The following is a 10588-nucleotide window of genomic DNA, read 5'->3' as shown; positions in this document are numbered from 1 at the left end:
AAATAGAGGTGGTTTTTTGTGAGGTTTTTTTTTTCATTTTTAAGTTCTAGAAAGTACAACTGACTGATGGAGAAGATGGGACGACAAGGATGTTCCAGCCTCCAGCACTGTTCTCTTGATTAGATTATCTCTAGTCTCAAAACTCATCTCTCCATATCTTAATCTTTGTGTTCTGTTCACCTTGTCACCATCCTAGAAAATTTTGAATAGCACAAGAAACCCATCCATCTCCACAGCAAGTAGATGGGCTCATATACACTATTTTGATTCTTCCAAAGTAACACTTTCATCTATTCCTTATTATAAAACTAATTTACTAGAAAAAAAAAAAAACCCACTTGTATAAAAACTGACAATGTATTTTATTCTTTGGGGAAATTTTGGAAGCCTGTAAGAGAAAGAACAGCAAGATCCCCTCACACAGACACAAACACACACACACCCCCTTTGAGCTCATGGAGAGGCAGAATTTGAATCAGCTGCTTTTATGCATTGAAAGCCTAATTGCCAAAGAGACTTTTGTAAGCAACTGTGGGAATGTGTCCCTGCAAGAAGCATCACAATAGAAGCTACAGGAAAAGAATAAGAGAAGGGAAAAAATTAGAAGAAAGAAAAGGATAGACACTAAGAACAGGTGCTGCTCCTACCCGTCAAGTGCATTTGGGGGCTGCCAGCGTTTTCCCTCTGGAGTTTAAATGCCCAACTCCCAGAGAGGCACATCAGCAAGGTCCTGATTAGAGGGCTGTAAACACATGGCAATGTAATTCTCCTCCCGAGGAGAAGGGGTTTTGACAGCAGGGACAGATCCTCAGTTTGCTTTCCCGGGCTTTACAGCCAGTACCTGTCTCAGTCCCTCGATGCCACTAACAAAAACTTTTGTGCATCTACTGCTTCCCTTAAAGTCATCGTGGTAACTCTGCGCCTTCCACCTGTGCTTCTCTCCACAGACTCTTGTCACCCTGCCTCAGAAAAGATATCTTTATAGTTACAGGGATGTGTATTTTGGAAAGACAGGAAAATGACAGTAGGCAGCAGTTAGGAACACTTCAGATCTGTTCCACATCCCAGCCATGACCTTGCCAAGATGCCACTGTGCCACTTATCTTTGAGACAAGTATAACAACAGCAGTAGCCTGTAGGGCTCTTCTCTGGCTCTCAAATTCTTGGACCATCTTCCAGTTATTTAAAAGATAAACAGACTACATGTTCTTCCTTGGAAACAGAGTATGACACAGTCAGTCAGTGACTCCACTGGAAAACTGAACAGTCATCACAGTTAAACTTGCATATCTAGCTACAGAGCACAATAAAAACTCAACATCTTAATAGTCCACCATGCTTTTCCATCACAAACAGCTATCTAGAATTTAAATATGTATTGCAATATGTAATATTGTAAACTGAATTGTGTGCCAGTGAACAGGCTTGCATAGAAAAAGCTTAGTATATTTAAAATATCAATTTGCCAGCTTAAACAGCAAGCGGCTTGGTTTTTCATTAACTTATATTCATAAGAGAAAAGGGAAACAGGTTCTCTTGATGGAAGGCAAAAGTAACATCTGAGAACAATAATACATAATTCAGTTTCGTACTGTCGGAATATTCTTTTTAGCTCTGTCACTTTATTATTAAAACTATGGCAAGTCTGTGACTACATCTCAAATGTAAATAGCACACTTGTATATTCTACACCAATTTATGAAGTGGGTGCCTGTATGACAGATTAGTAAAATCCTGTAGCATGTTTTAGGAATCAAACACAGACACTTTATCAAAGCATTCAGAGACATCATGCATGTTATAAATTGACTTGCAGCATAAAAAAATAACAGAGCAAAACTTTCATTTTTGGTCTTCCTAGATTTCTTATTCTAGCACATTAGCTGTCATTTTTTCCCCTGTATGTTTTCAAAAGAAAGTCTTGTTCATAACAGGTTTAGGCAAGCTGCTGTTGGGTAGGGAATATGACACTTTCTTTTATTAAACACCAAGAACTAGGCTTCAGGAATCTGCAGAAGTACAAGCACCAGATTTACTTATACCAGAGGAGTGGACCACAAAACTCAGAACACACAGAGAAAAATCCAACTGTTTCCTTGAGCAGTAATAACCATCTGACCAGGGCAGCACCAGCTAATCCCCCCACCACCTACTTTTTCATAGCTTCTAGGTGATGACTGAAGCCACGCACTGGTAATGACTTCTAGTGACCAGCACGGGGGAAGAGATTCAAGTTGGCTTCCTCAGTGGAAAAGGCCATGCTGCCACCATATCGCCACCAGACACCCTCCTGCCCCCTCGCCCCTGCTCTCCACATCCACGTCCTGATTTTCTCTGCTCAATAACAATTTATTCTACAATCCGCTCACCATGTTACAGCAATGGTGGCAGGGATCTGTTAAGCAAGAAAAAACTCCTCAAGTCTCCCAGTCAATTGTTTGAAGCCCATTAAGGAACAAAGGAAGATACCTATGGAGACTTGCAGATGAAAAAACCAACTATTTCTGACAAATCATTCAAAACAGCACACACAGCTAGCATTTGCTAGGGAAGAAAGCTTATCTTCGTGTAGCTCATTGGCACCACACATTGGATTTTTCACTGCAAAAACATAACAAGGTAATTATTGGGGCAAAAAGGATTAGGCTCGGGGCAGTTTGCAGAACTCTTTCCTCCAGCAGCTGTGCAGTATTACCATTTTCAAAGGCAGGACTCAAAGACTTATCAGCATTTCTATCTAAGGATCTTTCTTAGGCTGTGTGATCCAGAAGTAGACACAATAAATTCTCATCTGTAAATGTCAGCACTTGCACTAGGCAAGCTTTGGTTTCCCCTTGACACACAGATGGAGGATCAGATCGGAGATCAAATGTCAGAGTCGCTGGTGACAGGAAATTAAATCAGTTTAGATGGAAGCCAAAATAGTATCAAAACATCTTTTTTTTTTTTTAATTAGATCTCAAGCTTTCTGCAACACAAACATGACATAATTTTAAGGTCAAGGGAGTAGATGGACGTTTTGAAGGAATTCTCATTTAAGACCCCCAAGAAAGACCAAGGGTCATAGCTAACACAAATTGCAGACAGCCTCACTGCATCCCGAGGGGGCTGCTGGGATGCCTGCAGACGGTTGCTGGACAAATTCAGCTAAGAGAGTCTGAGAGGAGTTTGAGAGTCCCCACAGCACGAGGACGCTGTCAGAAGTGGCAGAACCCAAGAGTTTTACTGCTCCCATCCACGATAGCTTCTACTTCTGCCGGCTGCAGGAGGAAGCCAGCATCTATCCACCTCTTACCGAAGACAAAGTGTAAGTCATGTTAGTTGCTTCTATAACCTGCTTCGGCATTCTTGCTAGTCAGACATTATGTTAGGGCTGCAACAGGTTGGAGCTGGCCGCAGTTTGGCATCAGTTTATCAAGGAAATAAGGGCATCTTTCCACAGCCATGCAGGAGACACTTCTGTTACTGCACAGTCTCGCATTATCATTCTGCGTCCCTTTTTCATATTTGAGCAGGCAACTGGTGAAACTTTTATCAAACACTTGACAAATCCATATTTCACTTCAGCTACCAATTTGGTGTCCCAGCCCACATCCTCTTGTGTGACAACAGCTGGCCACCTGCATAAGAAAGGTTTTGAACTTGAGATGGAAGCATGTCTGTAATCTTCCCAAAGGTGTCGTGGTGGGTCTTCACCTCTCTAGTTTCCAGAGTGACCAGAAGCAGGAAAGTGAAGAGGTTGCAGTAACAGCTTCCATATTAATCTCCAGAAGCAGAGTCTAGAATAAACACATATTGCACCTCTTCGCAGTGTTAGGGGGCCTCAGAGAGAACAAGAGATGGGGTCTGGAGCAAGAGCTACAGCCACAGAATTACACAGCACACTGGCTTTGGACACACGCATACTTGCAGTTGTTTAGGCTGTATATGTGAAACCTTGCATGAATACATACTTGCATATACAATGTTAATATAGCAAGTGTCAAACACAAGTGCACACACATAAACAGTGGCAAACAGAGCTGGGAATCCAGAAATCGGAATCCAGAAATCAAACCATGACATGCTAGGGAAAAAAAAAAAAAAAAAAAAAGGGGAAAAAAAAAAAAGCCCAAGCTCTTGGCGTTGCTCATCACGTTTCTTTGGTCTTGTATTTGGAATACAAGCAATACAGAATCCGCATCGTAGCCTTCATATCTCCGTTCACAACATCTGTGGATACACAAATCAAAAACAACAAAACCAGATGGGAAGTATTAGCAATCCCTGGAACAGAAATAGACTGCAACTGCCAAAGACAGTCTTCCACCTTTCCCCAATTATAACACAAACTTAGACAATCTAATTGTAACAAGAAGCAAAACAGGAACTACAGAGCTAGGAAGTTATTTATTTATTAAATGAACTTAAGGAAAAGGGACCTTCACTGCTCTGCCTTGCTGGAAGACAGGATAAATTATTTCTTACTATGCATTATTTTTCACTAGCAGAGAACAGAGTAGATAATTTAATAGGACTTTACAGCTTTAGTTTTTTATGATTCCTGTATGTCAGGAATCATATCAGGAATTACCTGACACTTTATTTTTTGCTTGTAATATTTCCATCATCTTTTGCTGCTGTTGGCGGTTTTCTTTTCTTCATTTAGTTTTCAGCTTCTGTGTTCTTGGCTAAACAAACTGCTCTTGTATTTAATAATTGCAATGGAAGAGAATAACTGATTTAGAGGGTTTACTGTTCTTCTTACAGTGCTGTAAATCACTGGGAGAAAGACTAACAATGAAACACTAGTAAATGAGATCCTTCAACTGTCTAAATAATGTAGCTGTAATAAGTAGCCCTAAATCATATTAAATTAAATCACTAGCTGAGGATTTTCCCAGTGAAGCTAAAGGACCTGCAGATGTTGGCACCAATATTTTTATACTCATCAACCCTGTATTTGAGACAGTGCAGAATAGCCAGAGGGAAGGAAAGAAAGCATGGGTTTAACTTCTTTCATACAAAAAGTGGATCTCAGCATGTAGACCTAATCTCACACAGATCACTCTTTTCAAAGTTAAGATAAATAGCTTTCCAGACTCCTAGCTCTGTGCAATATGACAAAAAGCCCACAGTTTGTGCATTCCCGTCATGCAAACTGCCAATATCATCAAAGCATTAGGTGGAAAAAAAAACCCCAAAAAAACCAAAGAAAGTTCTAAATTCTGTCCTTCCCACTCCATAATGACAGGGGTTACATACTAAACACACGTACCCACTTGCTTGTGGACAACTAACAGGAGAAGAGATAATGCTTTCTATTTTTAATAAAAATTCTATTTCCCTATTCAACAACAAGCTTTTGATCTTGATGGAGGAATGATGGTGTGAGGTTTTGTGCCCTGCAAGAGGTCAGGCTAAGCAGTCACAGCACCATCCATTAGTGTACCCACATCCCTCATCCCACCAGGAGATGGTCAAGAATTTTTCTGTTGACCATTTTTTCAACTGGAAAATTGGACTCTTCCAAAGGAAGCTTTTTTTTTTTTTTTTTTTTTTTTTTTTTGTGGTGGGGCAAGACAGGAACACACCTGTACATTGACTCAGCAATGAGAGTATTCACTCGGATGTAGGAGATCAAGATTTAGTCCCAGGTCTGAACTAGGCAGAATAGCAACTTAAAACCTATGAATTTCACATTGAGGACACTGACCCACCAGCTCTTCTGTGTCTGAATAGAGTGGTCAGTGTTTTGGATTTTCAGGACATATTCTGCAAGGTATCTTCCCACATGAAAGAAGCTTATTTTTAACACACTAAAACTTGTTATGAGACGGGAAAATAGCTTTCCCTCCAGCTCAGCTGCTGTAATTTCCCTAGGAGCTGCCACTGTTTTAAATCTTTAACAAATACTGATTTACCAAACAGTTTAAGTTTAGTGTAAAGTTGCTAAACTTATAACAATCCAGCATTTTTAGTATAGAAATACAGATTGTTCAAAACAATTCTCAGCTTTATTGCTATTCATTCTGAATTAGTAGCTATGGGGCAGCCACATAACACGTGTCAGCGTCACACATCAGAACCCACTTTCTTCAATTACCCTAACTTTCACTAAGCCAGAATATTAGCAATTCTATTCCAGACAAGTTTGCATGTCATGACTCACCTTCAGAGTTCACAGAAAAATTCAGAAGACCTCCATCTGTCAGCAAGTCCAACGCAAGGTTAACGTTGTGAAGCTGTTGATGAGAGAGAGAGAGACATCAGCGTAACAAAATAATTTCCACCCAACAGTGGAGTGTCCAGGATGGTTTAAGAAGCATTTCTCCCAGTAGCTGAAGTAAGATACTGATTCATAAATATGTACTCATATTCATCTCCTTAGTTTTGTACTCCTTCATCACTTTAGTTTTGATGAAGTGCTCTTCAGCATTTCTACTAATTATCATATAAAATCGGATGTAAAATCCATCTCCAATAAAACATATCCCACAAGGTCGGCAGAAATATCCATTTATTTAAAAATAGACCTTGCATGTGAAATTCTTGTATTAACGGATGTTTCCATGAGGAACATGGTATAGATTCATAATTGGATCTAAAAGATGCATGGAATTTATTTTTTTTTAACAATGCTCATATGCTTACCGCATTTGGAACAAACAAAACATACATACAGAAAAAATTCTCAGTATTTCATTCAGAATTACAAAAAATGTAAATCTTCTGATCAGATATGTTTGTGAGCTAGAAGTTTATGCTCTAACATATAAAAATGTCTATACACAATAACAGTAGTGATGATATCCTTAATATAACCCATGAGAAATTAAGCACGTCTATGAATGAAGGATGGGGTTTTTTTCTGATTTTTCCTCACTGGTTTTTCTTTCCCTTCCCCACATAAAAGCAGCATCACATGTATATGCACTAGTCGTGAATGATTTTTTAAAGTAATATAACATCCCTTTACTAGTTTCTAACAGCCTAAGGGCAGTTGTTTATTTGGCTGGTAATTAGCAAGCTCCCTTTCTCTAATGACGTAACAAGACCTGAATGAACTTCAAATTGTCTCTTCGTACATTCCTTGGGCTACAGAGCAATTTATTCCTCGGAAGGCACATCACAACTGTTGCCGGCTGTTCCATATTATCTTCTGACAATAAGCACAGGGGTCCCTCATGCATAAGCCAAACAAAAAACCGTGTGCTCTGAAGTGAGGCAATAGGTTTAAGTTTTACCTGGTTCTCTGGTTAACAAGTAACTGAGACTGACAGTTTGGATTTGGGCTTGTTTTCTTTCTCTGATAATCAGCAGCCAGAAGAGCTTAAGTTCATACAGATCTACACAATTTTCTGATGGGAATGAATAAACCAAATGTTTCCTTAATGAATCAGCATAGCTAAAAGGGGCACATTTCCCTCTCTGTGAGGTGTGTGAGATTTGCAAGGAATGATAACATGCAGATTTCTGATACATCTTCAGGCAGAAATACCAATAATTACCAAAGAAAGGCAACTTAGAAAAATAAATTGTTTCATCCAGCTGCACTTTCAGACTCAAAAGAGCTGGACAATTCTCAACGATTTACAACTGGACAGAGGTCCGGACATTTAGGGTATTTCATCTTTGGGCCTGTTTTGGCAAAGGTACTGAGTTCATATAGTTTTGATAAGCACAGGGGCCCTCTTTCATCATCTTCTTCATCCCCTGACTGCACAAAGTTCACTCCTAATTTCAGCCTGACCTATTTTGTGATTGTATTCTTTGTCTCAGAATACACACCTGTCTATACACAAGTGCCCAGAGCTGGACTTTCTTTACAGTCACTTGTAAACCTAATTTTTCTGGTAAGAAACACCAAAAAAACTTGCAACAAACCTACCCACGCACAGCATTGTCCTCTTGCACCTGTAGGTGGGTCATCTCCCAGATTTCTGCTCCTGCTTTCCTCACCCCTCCTGTTCCTCTAACAAGAAGGCTCCTGCCCTCCCTATTTCTTGTTTCTATTTCCTCCTCAGTATCACTGTTTCCATCCCAATTTCCCCTCCTTGCGATTAACAAGGTGTACGTACCAGCTCTGAACCACAAGCTTTCAGTTTGAACAGAAGCTGATGCACCGCACCGATCATAATGGCGCATGTGGTTGTCACCATTTTTATAACACAAATTATGTGTTATAAATCTCAGCAAAGGTTACCTCCTCATACTTCACTGTACCAATTAATGTCTAAAATGACAGAAAGTTAGAAAGCACTGGGGACCTGAAAGACGAATTTTATGTACAAATGACAGTTGAACTATGGTCGCTCAATATTTTTAGTTACATTGTCAACCAGCTTTTCATCTTGTAATGAACATCAGAGGAGAAACAAATTATAAATACCACTTTGGCAAAGTGTTCGACAGTAAGTCCAGTAGTTGGAAGTAACTTTGCTAAAATGAAATTACTAGGGTGTAGAGAATTGTACTGAACCCATACTCAACCCCATTATATTCTTCTCTGAGGCCAGTGACCTGTGTATGCAGGGAAAGAACTAGAAAATCCAAGCTCTGATTTGTACCTAAAATGCACAAGTGTCTCATTTCTTAAAATATATCTGTGAGGCCTGGACAGGGCTCATCCAAAAAAAGAAAAAAAGGTTATCTATGAAACTTTAAATAAAAAAAATAAAGTTTCTGAAAATGTTAAAAATTTATTTCCAAGTCAGTGGACCAGAGCAAACAATTTTGAAAACTGACTAGAGGAGGAGAAAAGGAAGAAAAAGAACTGCAAGGAAATTACTTTGCTTGATTCAATGCTTCAAAATATATTTTCCAGTTCAGGATTATCTTAGATTTTAAAAAATATGAATTTTCCTAATACTTTGAACAGTTGTCAAGTGATAGCAATGATTTTTTGACAAAATTTGAACCTAGGTCTTTGACAATTGTACTTCTAAATGTTTCAGTTAAAAGCTCCACAGGGGTATTTATTAATTAATATGAGACCTCTGAGATTTTCATTACAAATAAATACTGCCCAGGGAGATTAACTGTGGTGAGGTCAGGAATCAGACGAAAGCCTCATCTGTGCGGGGTAGCTGCAATGCCAACCATACCAGAGAAGAGATTCCCTTCTCAGGCAGCTCTCAAGTGGAAGGATCTGACACATTTCACCTTCAGAGATCTTATTGAATATAACCCAGGAAAAATAGCTACAGTTTCAAGATTTCGGAGCTATTCAGTGACACAAATGAAAAATCTCTACCCACAGCACAAACAACTTGAAAATATCTCAAATATCTCAGAATATTTCAACATCCCAGATCTGTGGAGGAGGCATTTACACTGGCAGCCCAGCACACGCTACCTTCTGGCTGACGCCACCCTTTGAAAGCACTGGTGAAATCTGCCTGGTAGAGATTGGAAAAGGAGTCAAGCAAGTCTGGCTGGGTCGGTTACAGCTCCCTGTCTTGGAGGAGGAAAAGACGTAAATTCTCAAGAGCTTCCTAAGCACAGAGAGGGTCTTCAAAATGTTCCATTCATGTCTTGATTAAGGTAAATTTTTAGAACAGCATAAGGAAACCTACAGGGATACAGTTCTGCTATGCAAGAGGTGTCATCCACTTTAAAATGTTGTTTGCGGGACAGACTTGCAGGAGACAACATATCAATTCCCCACCACACCAGAGCCTCTGTCTTTCACTGGAAGGCTTCAGAAGTATGTATCTGCCTAATAAGTGCAAGTAACAATAGTTTGCCTTACATGAGATAATAATTAATTTTGAAGAAGACACTAACCTGTTCCAGCATCAAGTGCATGCATTTGTAGTGTCCCAAACCACCATTGTGCAAATGCTGTGCACGCATATGACTTCACATGCAGCAGCAGCAGTTAAAGCAAGAGGCAGAGCTCTTCACTGACATACAGAAGCATTAAATACACAAGATGTTTGAAGCCTCAAGCTCCAAGTAATTAAATAACAACCTACCATCTCTGTGGTGCTGGCTGGAGTCAGGAAGAAATCCCTTAAATTCAGAAAATAACCCTCCAGTTGTCCAATTAACAGAAGTAAGATAACTCCATCTGCAAACTGGATGAAGAACGATCTGAGCATTATTTATTACATTGGCTTTTAGTAAATTACTCCGATAAATGCCATTCTAGCAATAAAGGAATTTAAATGGTACTCTGGCAAGCAGACACCCTAATGACTCAGCTCCCTCAACCTCTTCTACAGTGAACTTCGTATTTAGTTTCATAGGCTCTTAAGTTCATATTAGTAAAAATACTACTGTGCAAAAGGAAAGCTATTAAAACAAAATATTTCAGATGTGAAGAGACTTCAGATGACCACAAGTGACAATCGTGTAACTGTAAATGAAAAAACTGTGCCTAGTGCCTGAGATTCATGACTAAACACTTTCAAAACTTCCTTTCTCACAGCTGTGTACAAGGAAAACCCAGAAGAGCACCGGAGTGCAGCTCCACTTTTCATCCACAGGGCACAAATTGCAGAGGTCACCACTGAAATGAGGTTTTGAATGCTTGGAGCAAAGCAAGAGCAGTGGGCTGATTTCTCCCACAGTTATTGCGTGCATGTCTACAGAAGTAGGGAAA

At 39.6% G+C, this 10588-nt stretch overlaps 1 protein-coding gene across 1 annotated transcript in view; it reads right to left on the bottom strand.

The window, feature by feature from the left end:
* Nucleotides 1-4132: 4132 nt before the first annotated feature.
* The window catches only part of PARVG (parvin, gamma), a 17774-nt gene continuing 11318 nt past the window's right edge, over nucleotides 4133-10588 (bottom strand). The window contains exons 10-12 of the mRNA XM_010078443.1: nucleotides 9960-10061; nucleotides 6152-6224; nucleotides 4133-4212 (exon numbers count right to left, since the gene is read on the bottom strand). Of these exons, the coding sequence (XP_010076745.1) occupies nucleotides 4133-4212; nucleotides 6152-6224; nucleotides 9960-10061 (255 nt within the window). The remainder of the gene's footprint in view (nucleotides 4213-6151; nucleotides 6225-9959; nucleotides 10062-10588) is intronic.

This window comes from Pterocles gutturalis, unplaced genomic scaffold (genome assembly GCF_000699245.1).
Source record: "Pterocles gutturalis isolate BGI_N339 unplaced genomic scaffold, ASM69924v1 scaffold763, whole genome shotgun sequence".
NCBI classification, from domain to species: domain Eukaryota; kingdom Metazoa; phylum Chordata; class Aves; order Pterocliformes; family Pteroclidae; genus Pterocles; species Pterocles gutturalis.
Note: the sequence above shows the minus strand (reverse complement) of the source record. Positions and strands in the feature narration are given on the sequence as shown.